This window comes from Carassius auratus, chromosome 10 (genome assembly GCF_003368295.1).
Source record: "Carassius auratus strain Wakin chromosome 10, ASM336829v1, whole genome shotgun sequence".
Classification (NCBI taxonomy): Eukaryota; Metazoa; Chordata; class Actinopteri; order Cypriniformes; family Cyprinidae; genus Carassius; species Carassius auratus.
The window spans coordinates 5675156-5696359 of NC_039252.1; the positions used below are offsets into that span (position 1 = coordinate 5675156).

The following is a 21204-nucleotide window of genomic DNA, read 5'->3' on the forward strand; positions in this document are numbered from 1 at the left end:
AGGAATACATCCAGGAGGCTCTTGATCAGGGGTTCATCAGACCATCCACATCTCCAGCTGCATCCAGTTTTTTCTTCGTCCCCAAAAAGGATGGCGGACTTCGACCATGCATCGACTATCGGGTGCTAAATGACGCCACCGTCAAGTTCGCCTACCCGTTACCACTTGTTCCGGCGGCTCTGGAGGAACTGCGCGAAGCCAAGGTGTTCACCAAACTCGATCTCCGCAGTGCCTACAACCTGATCCGTATCCGAGAGGGAGACGAGTGGAAGACTGCCTTCATCACCCCTGCCGGGCACTACGAATATCAGGTGATGCCCTATGGACTTGCTAACAGTCCATCCATCTTCCAGAGTTTCATGAACGAAATATTCCGTGATTATCTCCACCAATTCGTCATTGTCTACATAGACGATATCCTGATCTACTCCCGGAACATAGAAGAACACCAAACCCATGTCTGCCACGTTTTACAACGACTCCGAGACCATCACCTCTACCTAAAAGCTGAGAAGTGCGAGTTTCACTGCACTACTGTCTCCTTCCTCGGATACGTGATCTCTGCGGAGGGAGTTCAGATGGAGTCTGCCAAGGTGGATGCTGTGGACAACTGGGCGGAGCCCACAACGGTGAAAGAACTCCAGCGTTTCCTTGGCTTTGCCAATTTCTACCGACGCTTTATCAAGAACTACAGCCTGCACTCGGCTCCTCTAACATCCCTCCTAAAAGGAGGTCAGCGCCAGCTGCGCTGGACATCCCAAGCTCGAGAGGCCTTCGGCCATCTTAAACACCTCTTCACCTCAGCACCCATTCTTCGACATCCTGACCCGTCCAAGCCTTTCGTCGTAGAGGTTGATGCGGCCAACCACGGCATTGGAGCCGTGTTATCCCAATGGTCTGGTGAACCTTGCTCACTCCATCCGTGTGCGTACTTCTCTAGGAAACTCTCTCCTGCCGAATGCAATTATGGTATCGGAGACCGTGAGTTGTTGGCCATTAAACTCGCCCTTGAGGAGTGGCGGCACTGGCTAGAGGGAGCCCAGTTTCCATTCACTGTTGTCACCGACCACAAAAATCTCCAATATCTGCAGAACGCCAAAAGACTCAATGCTCGTCAGGCTCGTTGGTCACTCTTCTTTGCTCGCTTTAATTTTCAGATCACGTATCAGCCCGGTCACAAGAACACTAAAGCAGATGCCCTGTCCCGTATGTACTCACCAGAACCAGACACCAACGAGCCTGATTCGATTCTGCCACCCTCCGTTTTCCTCGCGCCCATCCTCTGGCAGATCGACGAGGAAATTCGAGCCGCCACCCTTGAGGAGCCTGCACCTCCGGAGGTTCCCACGGGTCTTATATACGTGCCCACAAGCCAGCGACTCCCTCTACTGGAAAGTGCGCACACGTCACCTGGCTCAGGACACCCTGGCAGCAGGCGAACCCTCTCGCTCATCCAGCAGAAGTACTGGTGGCCGAACATGGCTCGTGACGTTACCCGGTACATCCTCGGATGCTCGGTCTGCGCCATTACCACCACACCTCGTCAACTTCCCGTGGGTAAATTACAACCACTGCCCATTCCTCGCCGACCCTGGACCCATCTAGGGGTGGATTTCGCCACTGACCTTCCCCCCTCACGGGGGTACACTACCATTCTGGTTGTTGTAGATCGTTTTTCTAAATCCTGCAAACTAATCCCTTTAAAAGGTCTTCCCACAGCGTTCGAGACCGCCGAAGCCCTCTTCACCAACGTGTTCCGGAATTATGGCACTCCAGAGGACATTGTATCGGACAGAGGTCCTCAGTTTATTTCCAGGGTCTGGCGAGCGTTTTTCCAACTTCTCGGGACATCCGTCAGTTTATCTTCTGGATATCATCCACAGACCAACGGCCAGACCGAGCGGAAGATTCAAGAAATCTCACGGTACCTCCGTACTTACTGCTCCCAACACCAGGATACCTGGAGCCAGTATCTGCCGTGGGCTGAGTATGCCCAAAACTCCCTTCGCCAAACCACTACAGGCTTAACCCCTTTTCAATGTGTTTTAGGCTATCAACCACCGCTGTTTCCCTGGTCAGGAGAAGTCTCTGAGGTGCCCGCGGTAGATCACTGGTTCCAGGAGAGCGAGAGGGTGTGGGACTCAGCTCACATCCATCTCCAACGGGCAGTTCGGAGGCATACAGAGACCGCTAACCGCCGCAGATCGCCTAATCCCGTCTATCTACCTGGAGACAAGGTTTGGCTCTCCACTCGGGATATCCGCCTCCGACTGCCCTGCAAAAAGCTGAGTCCCCGCTACATAGGGCCGTTCACCATCCATTCCCAGATAAACCCCGTCACCTACCGCCTGGACCTACCACCACGCTACCGGATTTCACCCACGTTTCACGTCTCACTGTTAAAACGTCACACTGATCCAGTTTCTCCTTCCTCCACAGAACCGGAACCGCCTCCCCCTCCAGACCAACCCGAGATCCTCGGAGACAGCATCTACCAGGTCCAAGAGATCCTCGACTCCCGGCGGCGGAACGGCCACCTGGAGTACCTCATAGATTGGGAGGGGTTCGGGCCCGAGGATAGGTCGTGGGTACCACGCAATAACATCCTGGATCCGGCTCTCCTCGAATAGTTCCACCGACAACACCCGGACCGCCCGGCTCCCAGAGGTCGTGGTCGTCCCCGTCGCCGCTCTAGGGTGCCTGGAGTCACCCGTGGGGGGGGGGGGTAGTGTCACACCCTCAGCTCGTTCCCTCAGCCCCAGTCACCATTGCCAGTCACCATCCACTCGATCTCCCATGCACCGCCCACGTGAACCGTCACCTGAATACTAATTACCTGCACCTGCACCAGCAATCACCACACCTTTTAAATACTCATCTCACTCACTCACTCACCGGCTGGAATCAAGATTGCATGGACATTCTTTGTGGATCTTCTGCCTGCTCCTTGTGGACCGTAGTTGTGGCTCTGTGGAGATTCAGACACATCGATTAAGGGAAGTGACTCTTTGTTGTACTGGCTTAGCTCTGTACTTGAACTCACCAGTTGATCAGTGCTTGAAGATTCACCGTCTGTGACCACACTTACCTGCTCTGTTATAGTGCTATGCTAATAAAGCTTCACGAAAATACTTACCCGTCTTCTCCTCTCCTTGTGTGGATGTGACAAAAGAACTCTGAGTGGGCGGGGCTATCTGTTTGTTTCACCAATGGTAGACAGTGGGTACTTGGGAAACCTGTTTAAAAACAGTATTATTTTTGCAATTCTATTCAGTGACTCTAGTGGCACTGAAATTACATGCTTTACCTTTAAGAAAGATCATCTGCTTCGAATAAGAGATTTTCTCACACAAAGATAGCTTCAGTCACATGGGAGCTGTGTTCCATTTTAACTTTGGCACATTTCTCTATTCTTAAGCAAGATTTATCATTACACATGTGTGTTTAATTATGACACTGCACATTTATCATCTTTGTTAGTGATGCTAATACCTTCCTTGTTATCAATTGAAAAACAGGCTGAGAAAATTCTATCAGCAGTTCATCCAGCCTTATATTGTTTGACACAAGCATGGGTTTCTCTGTACTGTGGGAAACAGAAGGGGATACTTTAAAGTTTAATGCTGCTCTTTTCATATAGAGAAATATTTGAACCACAAATTATTCAATGTTTAGTTTTGATTGAAGAACAAGCCCATAATCTCATTTGGTTCCATGTATTCAAACCACATTTATGCACATCACTTTGCTTATGTCAAAGATTAATTTTGGGTATCTTAAAACCACTTGTTATGTACTAAGATTTAAAAGCAAAAGTTATATTTGAGTTTTACAGTAGACTGGAAGGTTTTCAGTTATTAATCAATTTTACTCTATTTATCACACAAAGCTTTTATAGGGCTCCAAATTATTTGGATTATAGTAGACTACATTTTAAGCACTTGTTTATTATTATTATTTTGGTCAGTTGTATTGAAAAGAGCAGCATGAACATTCTTAAAAGTATCTCCTTTTGCATTCCACACAAAGAAAGAAAGTCATACAGATTTCAAACAATATATATATTTACAACTATTATTGGAATACAACCCTTTTGAAAAAGATATGTGACCCTGGAGCACAAAAGCAGTCTGAAGTAGAATTGGTATATTTGTAACAATAGCAAATAATACATTGTATGGGTCAAAATTATAGATGTTTATTTTATGCAAAAAATAATTAGGATATTAAGTAAAGATCATGTTCCATGAAGATATTATGTTAATTTGTTACCGTAAACGTTTTAAACCTTAATTTTTGATTAGTAATATGCATTGCGAAGAACTTCATTTTGACAAATTTAAAGGTGATTTTCTCAATATATATAGATTTTTTTGCAACCTCAGATTTCATTTGATGTATGAATATCAGTTTCCAAAAAACTGACCTTTATATGAATGGTTTTGTGCTCCAGGGTCACATATACACTTAATTGTGTTGAATGTGTACTTGTGGTGTACTTCAAATTGTGAGGTATTAATATATGAAAAAAAACCTGTACTTGCAAATATTATAATATTAATTGACTATGACTATTTCTTAAGCACTTTTAAAAATAAATTTTAATAACCATAATAATGTTTTTTCATAATAAATTATTTCCATAATAAGTGTTGTTTTTGAAAGTATGCTAAAGTGTACTTAATTGTCACAAGGGTATATATTATCAGTTTCTTTGCCATGATAGCACATATAAAGGACGTAGACTTTCCAAAAGAAAAAAGCTGCAGTTTCTTTTCAGGTGAAGAACTTAGCCACTGTGAACAAAAAAGCAAACCGTGCACGTTCACCAATCAGCTAAGCTCTGCACCCGCTCAGAACAGCATCACAAATGCTTTGCTAACCTCCCTAATGGAGTTCCCCTTTCATTCTGGCATTTCAAGTGCCCTTTTTCCAAATTTCCTCAATTTTTTTGTCCATGTCCTCCTGAACTGCTGGTAAGGCCATGGCAGTGTGGTAATCCCTGGCAATGTGATTTTTCACTACAGTCACAAATCATCATGCCAGGAACCCACACAGTCACAACAAGCCGTCCCACCCCAGCTCCTGCTTCTCTCATGCTTGGCTTGACTCTAGGTATTTCCCTAATTATCCACTGCACCCAGATGAGAAACGTGATGCAATTTTCTCTCTAGAAAGGCAAGAAAGATAAGGGTTTTGAAATGAACAGTTGACATCACTTATTGCATCCAATAAGATTAATTTGTGATCTTTGTGAGGCAGATGTGAAAAGTCTTGTGTTACATTGGGGAAAAGACTGTTATCTGAAGGTCTGTATCTTTTGCAAAAAAAAAAAAAAAAAACATACTATGTCAGAGTATAGTGATGTTCTCAGATGGTAACACCATACAGACATGCTGTAGAACCAAAAATTGCATTTGCATGGTACTTTAAGAATACCCCAGTATTACCATGGTACAAGTCAGAAAAATCATAGCTATTTTTTAATAAGTGGTGTATCAATAAACATGCAATCTGAATCACTTCCATGTTGGCTGGTTTAGGTTTTACAGTTTAGCAGGCCTATGCAACCCTTCATTTCTGCATTTACTTGCCTCCCAAGACGAGTGAACCTGATTAAGTCATTTGAAGAAATCATTAGTCATGTGTAATCATGTCAAAATGCCTGTGAAGGATGTTTTATGAAAACCCATTTCCTATGACGTTCTCCATTTGGCTTTTCTCTCTGTCTGATGTTTCTCATATCGCTAAATTAAGTCATTTTCTTTACAATATGTGGGGAGGGAAGTGTGAAGGGTTGCTGCCACATGAAACAAGGATGGGTCAAACAGACCGCATCACATTCTTGCAAAATAAAGTGCAGTCTGGGGTGATGGGAAATCCATAAGCCTCACAAACTCCTAAGAAGCACTGTAATTCTCCAGTCGTAATATTGCTTGCTCTTCTGAAATGTCCAGTGATCCACGCCAGGAGGATAGTCATGGGGTCCAGCGAGGCTACAAAACAAAATATGTATATAGAAATTAGAACTGAATGTCATATTCAAATCTAAAAATAAAATGAAAATGGTAATAATCAGTGTTGGGTGTAACACATTATAAGTTACATTATCAGAGCACTTTTTATGTAACTTGTAAAGTAAGAAATGACTTTTAAAAAGATCTGAGATTTTGTTTTCCCATTTATTCACTGACAGTTCTCCTGAATCTGTGTTGAGAGTCTGAGGCTTATTCATTTCACTTTTGATGTGAAAAGAGCTTAACAATTGCCCAAAAAATGACTAAGTCGAACTTAGTTGACAAAAAGTAAAGCAAAAATATTGTAATACATTACTTTCCATAAAAAGTAACACATTTTTTATGGAGTAACACAATATTGCAATGCATTACTTTTAAAAGTAACTTTCCCCAACACTGGAAATAATAACTAAAAATAGATACTTATTTTAATTTTGACCAGGTTTAGTTGTGTTTTTAATGAAATAGTGAATCATATAAAATAAAATAGTAAAATAATCTCATACCATTTTCTACATTTTTATATTAAATCATGCCATGTGATAGCTTAATGTGTCCTAAATCTGCAAAAAAATATTGAATATGCATGCTATATTTGGTGGATATGTATACTGTATGTACGATTGATATTTATTTGTGTGATTCATACGCCACACAGTGACAGATGGGGTTGACTTTTTTTTCTACAAATTTTTTTTTTGTACATTTTACAAATTCAAACAAATTGTAAAATTTGTAAAATAATGAACTTTCCAGTGAAATTTATATATTTTTTTCATCTTTATATTCATCTCCCAAGCAAAAATAATTGAATTGCAATTAGGAAAGTACCAACACTAATAATAACTACAATAACTATTGAAAATCTCAGCATGATGTTCACAATTGCAGCTGTGTTGTTACAAATTCCTTGCATAATTTTCATTATAGGCGACAATTTTAATATATTAGCCTACACAATCTCATGGTAATCATAACTATTTTATGTGCTGGCTAACTGGTGGACCTTCATGCTTACCTTTTTCTAAAAATCATTGGTTTTTGTACAATGCACATCATAAAAATTCATAATAAAGTGGAAACTTGTAAGATAGTTGGCTTTTCAGATGAGATGGGTTGTTAGGAAAATGTTTATACTGCTCAAAGTGACAGGTCCTCTCCCAAATTTATTTTATTAATTTGATACTATTCATTATATAATAGATCATGCAATATTTTTGTTTGACCTCCCGTGGCAGACAGCCACCATTTTCTGAAAGTCAAGCACTGATCCAGATCTTTCTTCTGGTTCCAGCTCTTTTATTTCTGTGCTCTTGACAGATATTGGAGCAGTGTGCTTGATCTGTGTGGCTCTGAGTGCAGGCCAGATTGTGTTTTTGAGGACATGACCTGTGGGCTTTGTCTGATAAGAATCTGTGATACTGTAATAATGTGATTGTTGTGTCTGGAGCAGCCCCTGATTACAGAAGCTAATCAAACGCTGCTTCCGCTCCACGCTGTGTAGAGTAATGTGGGTATGAGTGAAGAAACGGCCTCATGTCCTCAGCAGACAGGAGGAATATTATATTACGTGATACATTGTGCATGCGGCTAGATCCTGCTCTTCAAGATGGTTAGTAATATCATTACTGATTATAGCTTTCTGTATAGTACTTGATACACATTTAGACTATATTTAGAAATGACATTAGGGAGATTGAATTAATATATAAATATATATATATATATTTAAACATTTCAAAATATAAAAAATGGCCAATTATATTCAATTATTTTGGTATATTAGTGTTGAAACGAAATATACTTTCTTTTTCTAAAATAGTTAGAAATAGTTATTTATATTGTTAGAGTATAAATAATATCTGTAAAATTCTAAAGCTCAAAGTTCAATGCCAAGCGAGATATTTCATTTAACAGAATTTGCCTACATCGAACGACCCGTTTGGACTACATCTCTCTAGTTCCTGCAGTAATGACGTCACTAAAACAGTTTTTTGACTAACCTCCGCCAACATGAATTCACAAAAAGGGGGCGTGGCCTTGTTGTGCTCCGACGGAGAAGGAAGAGCTGTGTTTGTGTTTGTCGCCGCGTCGTTGAAACGCTGTTATTTTCATCTCGGGGTCCAATCATCTTTGTTTGGGCTTCCCAGGGACGCTGTACTTGGAGATTAATGGTTACAATTTATGTTTAACTCTGTTCCTGAAAATTATAATGCACATGTAAAACTGTGTGCAGCACATTTCTGCTGAGGACAGCTTGCTGAGGACAACTTCCTCAATCTCAATCAGTTTAATGCCGGATTCGCACAAAGATTATTCTTGAAAGATGGAGCAGTTCCCTCTTTGTCTGGAGAAGGTGTTGTTTATGGACCACAACCGGTAAGTGTATTTTATTATTTAAGTTGGTGCAACGCTGTTTAGCTTTGGTAACTAGATGTTAGGACTGTGCAAAAAAACGAATGCGATTTTCATGCGCATCTCGTCAGTAAAAACGCTCCTGTGATTATAAGTACATCTCCAGCACGTGTGTTCTAGCCCAATCGCACATTTCCAGGAGGGCAGCGCGCGCTCAGCTGCTGTCGAATCACAACACAGGTACCGCTGGCCCAATCAGAACCCGTTACGTATTTCTGAAGGAGGGACTTTATAGAACAAGGAAGTCATCAGCCCGTTTTTATGACAGTGAAAACAGCAGTATACAGATAGGTGAATTGTGTGAAAAATACTCTCTACACTCTAAACACAATCAAAGCTTCAAAAAAGCGCGAATAACGGGACCTTTAATTAAACAGCATATATTTGCCATATATTTAAAATATATTTTGCCCACAGAAAAATGGGGTTGGTTTCCTTAACTGTACATTCAACCTCCAAGCTTAAAATCTTACAGTCGCTTAGAAAATTAATATCAAGCAAGGTTAATAACTACACTTAGTTGCAAATCTGAGCATAATGTCCCTAGTTCCAGCTTTGTTGTAAAGTTTTTATTTTTTTAACACTGGTTACTCTTTACCTCATATTTTGTTTAGCTGTCCAATGTGATGCAAGAGAATTGCTTTAATGTGAGATGATTTGTGAGCAATTGCATTGCAGACGATTTTTACAGTTGTCAGTCACCATGAATTTATGAAACTATAAAGCCATTTGCCAATTTCACTTTTTTGCACTAACCACAGATTTGAACAGAAAGGTTTAGGGTCCTGGAGGAAAGTCTTCTTGCTCAAATGTTGCTCAAGAGACAAACAGAAGCTCTCAGTTAAGAATCAACTGTACCTTAAACAGCAACAAATGAAACGTACTAGAATATTATAGATAAATAAAAAGATTTGTACATATTTGAGTTCACACTGAAAAGCCTTTGGTATCTGGTAAAAGTTGTGCTCAGTTTGAGACACGGTTGAGTTTATATTATACAGTCTTTCTTCAAGGCTTATCCTCTCACAAAACTATAAAAAATAAATAGTGTAATAATTTATTTGAATCAGTTTTAACTCAGAAATAGCTTTTAAATTTCACAAATAATTACAAAGCAAAGGCAATTAATAGATGAAATGTTGTAGAAAGAAGTCATATTTTCTTGTGAAGTATTAATACATTTTGCTATATTTATAACTTAGAAAAATATAACATATTTATATATTACATGACCTCAGAAGAAATGCAATACAGTGAACTGTATTTCTGACACTTTTTTCTATTATTTATTTATTTTTGGTCACAGAGCCACGTGAACATTTTTTGAGAATTCTCAGTTTGTGTTCTACATAATATAATAATGGTAGTAATAATAATACACAGAATAACACAGAATAAAAACTGAAACCTCTTGAGATAGTGAGTCTCCGTAGGGTTTGCGTAGTTGTTCACACACGCTTTCAGATATAAGAGACACAAACTGGGCCCCAGAACATCTCACCCATGACCTCTACACGTGATCCTTTGTTTCACTGCTGTTTTTCTGCCTTTCAGCGGCCCTCACTAGCCTCACCGAAGGTTTTTCTGATGGCCTTTGCTGGGAATTAATGACTGCTAATGAACAAGGGGGGCCAAGGCCAAAGCAAAGTGGTAGGAAATGATCTGAGAAAGTACAGCTCCTGTCTCTCAGTGCCTCCATTACTAACGTGAATGTGCACTCTCTGTAGAGTCAGGAAAACAGCACTGATCCTCCTCCATCAAGCCCACTCATCCTGAACACAGACCCCGGTCTAACCTTATCATGTGAGCGAGCTGAGATTAGAGGACCTGGCCCCTCGTTCAACATCGCCTCACTGGCCACGAGTCAAGGGTGCTAGATTAAATTAGAGCGCAGTCTTTCACACTTGACATTTAGTGTGGCACAGTCTATCTTCACCTTACTTCCACCTCGCCCCCTCCTGAACGAGTCTTCTTAACCCACACAGACTGTGTTTGGTCTGGACTGGATTACTCATTAGACTGCTTAAATCAGCATGACTTCAGCAATGTTTTTATGTTCTCTAAGAGCTGGGTAAAGAAGTCTTAACAATCAACGCTGTAAGTTTAACTGTTTGTGGGATGCCACCCATGCGAGACTAAGACTACGCCTTAAAGGGTGCGGCTACGTCTCATAAGACTTGAGAATAATATATCAATAAAATAAAAGGTATTTTAAGGGTATTTAAAGAGTATTGTGACTAAAAAGTGCATGTTATAATAATGCCAGATTTTATTTTAAAGTACATTTAGAATCATTATGTTTTAATAATTGTATCTTGTTTTAAAGAAGTACACTTATTTAGATGTGTTGATTATTAAGCACATGTAAAGTACTTGGATATAATTTAAACTACTTTAAGGTGCATATTTTAAAGTAAAAATTGCGACGTCATTAAAATCTGTAATTACAAATATATTTAAATACATGACATACAAGTTTCAATAGAATTAACATTAACAGAAATACTTGTAATCTTTAAATATATTTCAAAGACAAAAGTCATTTTGAAATGAGCCTATACATAAATATGTATTTAAGTGGTTCACTGGAAAGTTCAGTTAAAGCTGCATTTAAAAATACAAATTTCATTCAATTACAATTAACATGCATTAAGTGTGTGAAAACATTACATTCAAAGCATATACTGTTTTAAAGTAGGCTATATTATTTCTGTAAAATAAAAAATCAATACATGAAATCAAAGTTTCCTTAAAGAAACATGGTAACCATCTGTCACTACACATATCCATATAAACTATTTTGAAGAAAATGATTGTTTCGTTTACATCACACTGAAATGGTAGATGCTTGTAATAAGATTTAAAAACACATTCAAATACGTGACAACATTATCAGGAGATAAATGAACAATGCACCATAAAATCTCATTTTAGAATACATTTATCAACAATTTAGTCTTAAATGTTTCTCTTAAAATGTGAAATAAAAATACAAATAATAAATGAAATGATTAATCGAGTTAAAAACAACATGCAAGTCAAATAAATTGCTTCCTGAGGGACTTAACTTCCTATCTGACTGCAGATTATTGGGATCTTGAGCACATTTTGAGATACTTTCACTGGAATCTTTTAAGACATTACACTGATTTTTTTCCCTCAGGAGAGAAATATGAGAAGCATGGAACTTAAGAAACATCTGTTTGCTCTCAATATAATTTCTCACAAGCAACTAACTTAACAGTTTGACACTTTACTTTCTTCTGAGATATAACTGACGACTAGATTCTTTAAAAAACATTTGCGTATATCATAAAAAACAGAAATCCTTACCTTTTTTAGCCTCTTTTAGCTTCTCCAGGATCAAAGCAGAACGAACTGCCTAACAGAGACAAACCAGAAGAGCGGATGGTAGAATCTGAAGGAAACTCCCCACTGTTTATCCCTGTCTGGCTCGGCCAGTCTTCAACATCATCCCTTCATACCGCTCTCATTATAGCCTCAGCCCACTCCGCTTTCACAGAGACGCTCCAGCATCCAGCAGTGTGTGTGTGTGTGTGTGTGTGTGTGCTGGAGGAAACTGGCAGTAATCCTGTAAAAAGTTCCTCTACTCTGAGACTGACTGTAATCAAATGCGGTCGTTAGATGAGGGGCTCATAAAGGAGAACTTGAGCTTTACTCATCGCTGTTGTTCCTGCCAGTCCCACCCTTTCGTCTGCTGGATGCCAAGCGTTGCTGCTCTCTGCTACTCTATGTTTCTCACTCCGAAGGTTAGAGGTACAAATTTAAACAAACCCCTAATCTGACAAAATAAACTTTGTTGTGCACCATTTATGCAACAGATGCATCATACTACCTGTTGACAAAAACTGTGCTATTAGTTTCTAAGTCATGGAATGAACAATATACATGTACAATATATATGCATGTCTGGCGTATTATAAAACTTGGGAACAAAATACAATAGATTTATCTTAAAGGAGAGACCAACATATTGTACCTTTATGTATTGTACCTACATAGAGTGTGCCTGAAGCCTAATCATGTGTGTAATGTGTAACCTGAGCACTTTTGTAGTCATTGTGTGGATCTTAATCCTGTGCACAAAGAGTAATAAGAGCTTTGGACACACTGTAACATCATATCCTGTTGTGTTCGGATTCATTGCACGCTCTGCCTCAGAGCTCAGTTCATCACCTGAGGACAGCGCAGTGGATCACAATAGAGCCAGTGTAGGGGGATTTCACTAATATCACCAAGCTTGTTTGCCAGTGTACATCAGGTCATCATGGGTGTTGAGATTGGCTGCAAGGGTGTTGCTATGTATTTAGGGTGTTCTGGGTGGTTGTTGTTAAGTGCAAAATACCCCATACCCAAGTGTCTGTGATGTTCTTGTGTATGGATATGGGAACTTTTTTCCCATAAATATCTTTTTTTATCATCATAAATATCTTACAGGTTAGAAAAGTAACCTCTTCTCAACAAACTGGAAAATCTGAAGTATCATTCATATTTAGCACAAACTGTGCAGAATGAAGTTAGCGGTAAATATCACCACTATTTCAAATCTAAGTGGGTCAATAAATATAGAAATAGCAAAATAAGTTTAAAATGCATGTAAATGCTAGGTTTTGTATGGTTTTATGGATTTCTGTATAATTTTCAGCAAGAAAAAAAAATGTAATTGATGTTATAGTGTCATTATGCAATAACACAATAATTATAATAAATACTATGTCAAACTACTTCTTCATTTGCAACTAATTTAATTATATTTTATTTTACTTCATCGTGACTTTAAGACAGTATCATCACCCTCCCTGTTTTTATGTTATGCCACTAAAAAAAATACCAAAGCTCATTCAGAAATGAAAAACATTTTGATAACAGAAGAGCTGTAAGGCACTGTCTTTTGTATGTAACCTATTTTTAAATAAACTGATAATGCTAATCAGAAAAAAATTTGTATCGTGACATGTATGTCATGAAAACTGACACTTCTGGATGTACAAGCTCAAATTTACACATTGTTGTGAAATGTTTCATAGTGCAATTTGTAACTCAAAGCACTGGTAAAATGTTCGCTTTAGTATCCATTACAGTACACATCTATGGAGCTCTTTAAAGTCAACTACCTTTAAATAAGTTAAAGGTAAGCTGTTGACATGCTTAGCCTAGCTAAACAATAAAAACACATTTGCTTTAATGGTGCACACGTTTGAAGGAATCTCTGTCGCCCCCTTGAGTTTTGGAGTTTGTTACATCTAGAGTGATAATAAGTTCAATCAAATAATTTTTATAGAACGTTAGATCTATATTAATCATTCATTTGCATTAGAAGGTAACACAAAACTGGTTCTTACCACTTCTTGACAAATCACATTAAAATTCGAAAGCTGATTTAATAAAGAATCCAGAAATCCAGCATGAATAAGGAAAACCTTGACCTAGTGACTCCATCAGATGGAGAATGGGGCGCCTGACGCCTCCGTGTCGTCCTCTAAATTGGGCTTTATGAGTTAGCATTGTGCTGTTTGTGCATTAATCTTACCCCACAACGATTCAATGAGCGATTTGTTGCCGTGTCCTATGTGGCACAATGCGTCTCATTCACCACCCGCTCCCTGTGTGGGAAGATCTGGCCGATCTCTGTCTCTCTCTAACTGTCCTGAGCGAGATCCAGGCAAATAGGTCCTTTCAGTCTTCATACCACTGCATCAACCATTCATTGTTATTTCAGTTTCATTTGTGTACAAGATGATTATCACACACACGGATTTAATCACCATTGTTTATACATTCAAAGTTTGATGAGTAAACTGCAACAGCATTGATTACGAACAAAGTCTGATTACGATTGTTTGTTTGCCACTGGAATAAATCTCATTCTAATAAACTAATATCTCCAAAGCACAATGAAAACTTGGTAATGCATTGCTTTAAAGTGATGACTTCAAACGTCTGGTATTCCCATCCTGCCACTGGCACAGACGGAGGGCAGACCAGTGGGCGTCTTCTAGAAGGACCCAACACCAGACCATGTAAGGCCGGCCAACGTGCCCAAATATAAATATCAAAGACCACTGCAGGGAGAGAAATGGATGTAGAAGGAGAGAAAGAAACAGAGCCTCGCAGATGTTTTCAACTCGTCAGGAACGCCGCCGCTCGGCTGTGGATGCGGTCCATATGTGCTTCTGGCTGGATGTGGAGGATCACAGAGCATTTCTGTCTGTCTGCATGCAGCAAAACCCAGTGTAGTTAATGAGATCGCCCAACTCTACCGCCACTTTGCTCTTCTGCTTTGATAGGCCATGTGGGCCGCCTGCTTCAATCTGACCTTCCTGCAATTTCAACACTTGGCACATTAAAATAACAAAGTCCAGATGTCTGATTAATGAGAGCCACCAACCCCTTTCAACCTTTGCACTCTGTTCAACTGAAGACATGCAATACTGTTAATTACTGGAAAATATGGTGCTTCGAAAGAATGATGGTGACATTGAAGGGACTATTATCTGATTTAGTGAAGTCAGTTCACTTGGCATGCAATATCTGCTTAAAAACTGTTGGTTAATATTTCATTCCAATAGAATTTTTTTATATAACATAATAAGGTAAACTTTAGACTTTAAACTTTAAACTTAATTGTATTAAGTAGACTTAAGTGCACCATATATATATAATATTATATATACTTGCAGTATACCTGCAGATAATATTAGTGAAATAAAAAGTCACTTAAATGTATTCAGAGATGCAGTTGACTTTAACACACTTAAGTAGACTTTTAAAAGTGAACGTTGTAATAATGTCAAACTAAATGTTTGCCTCTGAAATACTTTTTAAATCATACTTTTATAATCTTTTTACCTTTTTAATTAAAACGTGTTATTTATGTACTAAAATTATTTGCTTCCATTTGTCCTCATTTGTAACTTGCTTTGGATAAGAGCTGATAAATGACAATGTAAATGTAATACAAATTACAACGTCATCATTACAAATATGTAATAAAAAATATATTCAGATACTTGGCATACAACTTTTAATAGAATTGACATTAAAAGTGTATTTTAGTTTGCCATAAATGTTTGTCAGTACATTCAGCAGTACAATTTTATCATATTTCAAAAACAATATAATGATGAAATTACATATTATAAGTCATACCTAAAGTGGGCCAAAAAGCATTGTATAGTTCAAATAATTGCATTTATAGCTTTGAACTGTAAAACATTTTCATTCAATTTTAATTAATATGCAATTAAGTTTCTGAAAATATTACATTAACTATGCATTTATGTATTGTTATATATAAGTACTGTTTTACTCTTTTTAAAAGTAAGCTAAGGAATACACAAGGGGTTAAATGTTGGCTTCATGTTCAAATTATGCACTTGTTTGGGTGGTGCAGAATAAAGCAATAAGCCCCAAGAAGCTGTGGTTTACAGTGAATTTATTACCATTAAGAACAATGCGAAGCTGTTATAAATTCACTGTAAACCATGGCTTCACAAGGATTATTGCTATTATAAAACAGTTATTCCATGTACGTAGTAAGGTTCCACAGAATAAAACAGAACAAATAAAGTGTAACAATATTAAAGGGGGGGGGGGGGGTGAAATGCTCGTTTTCACTCAATATCCTGTTAATCTTGAGTACCTATAGAGTAGTACTGCATCCTTCATAACTCCAAAAAGTCTTTAGTTTTATTATATTTATTAGAGAAAGATAGTCTGTACCGATTTTTCCCGGAAAAACACGAGCGGCTGGAGGCGTGACGTGTGGGCGGAGCTAAAGAATCACGAGCGCCAGTAAGCTTTTGCGTTGAGCACGTTTGGAAGTTGTGACATTACCGTGAGGAAAAAAAACATCATCAAAAACAAACCATGGCTTACAGTCAGATTCAGCGTATATTTATGATCCAGAATCAGATCCTGAGGCTGAAACTGAACGAGAGCAGCATCAGCAAACGACTACAGCAGGACGTCTCTATGTGGTATGTACTGAAACTGTATATATTTGTTTAGCGGTTTTGGAAAATGACTAAGTTCCACTTTATGTCGTCTTTTTTTATTTATTTTTTAAGGTGTACATGTGGAAATTGCAGTTTGATGACAACATCGCATGTTGTTTACTTGTTGTGCTTACGCGCTGATAGCTAAGTTAACAACACAGAGATATTTGAAGCAGTTTTACTCACCGCATGTGGTTCCAACACACAATTGTGACCTTTTTTCGTTGGGACTGCATTATCCTTAAGAAATAAACAATTTGCAAATCCAGCGTCAAACTGGACCTTGTTTGTAAAATAAGCATCTTCGAAATGCAGGGGAACAAACAAAAACACTTGCACAACGCCGTTGATGCTCTGTAAAAATAAACTCCATCCACTTGTCCCTTAATGCTGTTTTTTGTGTTTTTTTTTGGTAATCTGTGCAGGGTTGTCTTGCCCTGGCAACCAAAAACACACTCCTTTTGTGACAATTCGGTCTCTCGCTCTGATCAGTGAAGTCTGTTGTGCTCTCAGTGCTCTGCTATACGGGAGTGTGCGCTCTTCAGGGAGAAGTGCCTCAGGACCCATACAAGGAAATTCCGCTCCATCTAACGTCACACAGAGCCATACTCGAAAAAAACTTTCCGAAACTTGTGACAAACCGGAAGTAGTATTTTTGGAACAGAAATACTCCTTCAAACGTACAACTTAATTTTTGAAACTTTGTTATGTTATGTTTAGCATGGGAATCCAACTCTTTAACAGTGTAAAAAACCTCAGTATGCATAGTGCATAGCAGTATGCATATGCAGAGTCGGTGGTTTACTTGGATCATATTTCACTTGATTTAAGCTATTGACAGTTTTGTTGTAGTTAAAAAAAACGAAGCTGCTAGTAGCTACGTGATTAACGTTAGTTCTCATTAGGCATGCTACCTTGGCTGTTTAAGTTTCAAATATTCGCAGGCTAGGACTAAACAATATAAATATTATACAATATCTGTTTGTAATTGTGTCTGACAGGCCTGTACACATCAGAAACAATGAAAAACAAAAGGTCCCTGGTGCAAGTTCTGTATCAGGAATCCGTTTGTTTTCCCCCAAAAAGGGGCGTTACCCTTCGATGATGCCAAAGTAGCGTTGGCTATGAAATACACTGATCTATAATATAGATCAGTGATGAAATAGCATTTCACCCCCCCTTTAATAAAAACAGTATACTTCCACCAAACAATAAAGTAGTTCCTCAGAAACAGTTGTGGTTCCAACAAAGTGGTTGCCGAGCAACACACAGAAGTAAACAAAGGTGTATGTTTGTAGAGTAATTTGCAACAGCTTTGAACGCAGCTCAACCAATCAGAATCAAGGACCGGAACGATCCGCTTTATAATATAATCAAGTTTTGTCGTTGTTGTTGTTTTACTTTTAAATATTGTTTGCGTAAAGTAGCTTCAGAATTCGTTACAGACTGTAGTCAAATGAACAACAGGCAGACAACAGGACACATGCAATAATGTATCATTTAATAAGTGGAAAGAGTCATAAAAAAGAAAAAAAAGAAAAGTAATTAAATCAATTGAGAAACTAAGATATTTACCAGTTTTAGGCCTGGCACAAAGCTGTACAGTACAACCCCCTCACTCTGGAAAATCATTAGAAGACTTGATAATTTGGTTTATCTGGTTAGCATAACCTGTTAGCTGCTACTAAGATCCTGTAACTACATCATCAGCCAGCAAGGAGGAAATGCTAAATGTCTCACCCCCCTATTATAACACTGCACAAGCTATTCCACATGTCCCCTCAGCCAGGATGAGGAAAACAGGGGCCAGGTCAGGGAACTGTGATGATGATTTCTCATTCAGTGTATGGAAATGCATGACATTCCCTCCTTTCACGTGGAAAGTGAGTGCCTGAAATAAACGAGAACTCATGTGGCCCTCTAGAGATGACAGTTGGAATTACTTCAACGTATGCAGGAAAAAAAACAACAACAACAACCGTATTCAACGAAAAAACGTCACTAACTCTCACTGAATTATTATTATTTTTATTTAATGCACGGTATCTATAAACTTTCTTAGATTAGAGAGCTAAAGGAAGTTTTGTCATGACGATTGAGCTCTAGATGCAGATCCTGTTTTTGTCATTCCACTGTCTGTCTGTTGCAAGAGGAAACAGTGAGGTAAAATATCTTCATCTTTGTAGTCTATTTTACAACCTGTTTGAATTGATACTGTATACATTTTTTCATTCATGGGGATCTACTTGATGTTGTAACAGGAAATTACTGTCCACCCGGTAAAATAAAACTCTGGTGGATGTCAGATTAAAAACTCAAATATGAAAAGCACAGGTGAGTAATGTTTATCAAGCATCTCTACTGCATTGTACAACCTGTAGTTTAAAAAGACAGCTACTGTATATATTATCATTCATTACATCGCAAATGTCTTTATGTTGTAAGAGGAAATAATGACAGTCAACTGAGGTCATATAATTCTCTGGTAAATGGCAGAAAAAAAAAACAGTTGAGTAATATTTTAAAGCATCTCTGTTCTCTTTTGTACAACCTGTAGTTTTATTTGCTACTGTTTATCTTTATTTTCTCAATAGAGGATAGTTAAGTTCACTGCCTGAATGTTGAAAACTGAAGAAAGAAAGAGTAAAACTGAATGAAAGTCTGGTAAATGCTAGATTAAACCAAACACAGGTGATTAATGTTTTGCAAAGGTTTTTTTTTTTTTGCGGTCTGTTGTACAACCTGAAGTTTGTATTGTGCTGTGTATCTTATTTGCATTCAGTACAAATGTGAAGTTGACTGGCTGGATGTTACAAGAGGAAATACAACCTTTCAGCTGAGAAAACATAACTCTTGTGAATGCTAGATTAAAAAAACACAATAAAAACAGGATAGTAATATTTCTCAAGTTGAAGTTCCAGATCTGCAATATGGTTTATTTATTTATTTTTTGTCATTTATGTAATGTGTTCACTGCCTGGATGTTGCAAGAGGAATCATGTTCTGGGGGGAAAACAAATATGTTACAGATTGAGAAACCTAAAATTAAAATGATAACTGTGGGTAAGTAATATTTCTTAGAAATGCTCTGTTTTTTATTTTTTTATCACAAGTGATGTTCACTGCCCTTAAAGAAACACAGTTTTTATCCACTGAGGTAAAATAAAAATGTGGTATGGGACAGATTAAAGAGCCAGTAAGATGAAAATTCTAAGCTTCCTATCACTGTTTATAAGTCCTGTACATTAGGTTTAAATCCATCCAAGGTTAAAAAACATTGTCATTTTGTCAAAATATCATTTTAAAATTACCTCAATTCTCAGAGATCCCCAAACGGTTCATGCGAAGCTGTTCAAAAGATTCAGTTTCCTTAAACCCCACCTTTCGGTAGCATACTGTGTTCTGATTGGTCAACTAACATAGTCAGTTTTGATTGGTTGTTCCGCACACACCTCCACGGTAAACAATGCGTTAACATCTGTTTGGGGTGAATTATGTCTTATTCCTCTCATCTCGAAGCAAACAGTAAAATAAAAAACTTGAACAGTCTCGCTGCTTTTTCTTCTGTGTGGGTGTATTCAAGCCGCGCGCTTCAGTTTGAATCTGAATAGTGCGTTCAGCGCGGGGGCGTAGTCACATTAGATATAACGAAGGGAGACGTGAAAAACAGATATCGCGTTGTTTTCATATGGATTACTTTATCACAGAATATCTGTTTTCGGCGGCACTTGTTTAGTTTTTAAGTAGACATGTCAAGCTTTCTATCTCTCTCATGTCTCTTCGTTGAGTATTCACGGAGTTACACTTCATTTTAATGAGGTGTTTGTACATGACGATCAGCGCAGACAGGCTGCAGACAGCACACATACTGATAAGACGCTCGGGAGAAAACAAACACATAACTTCATAATCATACTTCGCATTGTGATTCGGAGATGCTCGTTGTTCTAAATAAAGTTGGTAATGAACCCTATTTTATGGTCAAACGCTTTGAAAATCCCGCTGTACTCACCGAGATTAGAAAAGCAGTCATCAGTGAACACTGAACATGAAATGTTGTGAACACAACAAAAGGGATTTGTTGTACTGCTCTGGTATTGTGGTAAAAATGAATTTTAGCCAATTTTGGTTCTTCTGACCTTCATTCTTTTGCAGTGAAAATAAAACAAACTTGCCTTTACAATTAAAAACACACTGTCTCCTCGACATGATGCTATCACACCAACCAGAGAGTCTGTGTGTGTGTGGGGGGGGGTTCCGTTTCTCCCAAGACGGTAGGCGGAGATTATTATGCAAAGTGTTCCTAGTGACGTACATAGAGATGGGCAAAAGATTTGAAATCTATAACGACTCGTTTCAGCGATTCAGAGTCGACTCCTTACTTTAGAAGCCAATAACTTTATAAATCGTGTACTTTTTGGTTTAATTACTTTGCACATTGTTTACACTGATGGACAGCTACATCATACACTGTAATACAGGTAATTTTTGATTTCCCATCTGTGTGGCTCTTTAAACACAAACAAGGGAAAACAATCACAGGTGAGTAATATTTCTCAAGCGAATCTGCTCTCTGTTGTACAACCTTTAGTTTGGTTTGATACTAAAACTTTTCTCATTCACTACAGTACGAATGACAACTGCTAGAATGTTATAAGAGATGTCACCTGTCAAGTGAGGTCAAATAAACTCTAGTGAATGCCAGATTAGAAATAAAAAAGTACAGCTGAGTAATGTTTTTCAGTCATATTTGC

The 21204-nt window shown here is 38.3% G+C and overlaps 1 protein-coding gene and 1 long non-coding RNA gene across 2 annotated transcripts; one reads left to right on the plus strand and one right to left on the minus strand.

Annotated features, from left to right (window-relative positions):
* Nucleotides 1-477: 477 nt before the first annotated feature.
* LOC113110449 (uncharacterized mitochondrial protein AtMg00860-like) lies at nt 478-854 on the plus strand (the record flags this gene model as incomplete). The annotated part of the gene is made up of 1 exon (XM_026274634.1): nt 478-854. A coding segment is annotated over exon 1 (276 nt), but the record flags the coding sequence as incomplete, so codon positions are not given.
* A 4619-nt stretch (nt 855-5473) lies between these two features.
* Nucleotides 5474-12150, minus strand: LOC113110450 (uncharacterized). Its single transcript, XR_003293144.1, has 2 exons — nt 11766-12150; nt 5474-5996 (listed from the first exon to the last, which is right to left on the minus strand). It is a non-coding gene; the product is annotated as an uncharacterized LOC113110450 (long non-coding RNA).
* Between the last annotated feature and the right edge of the window lie 9054 nt (nt 12151-21204).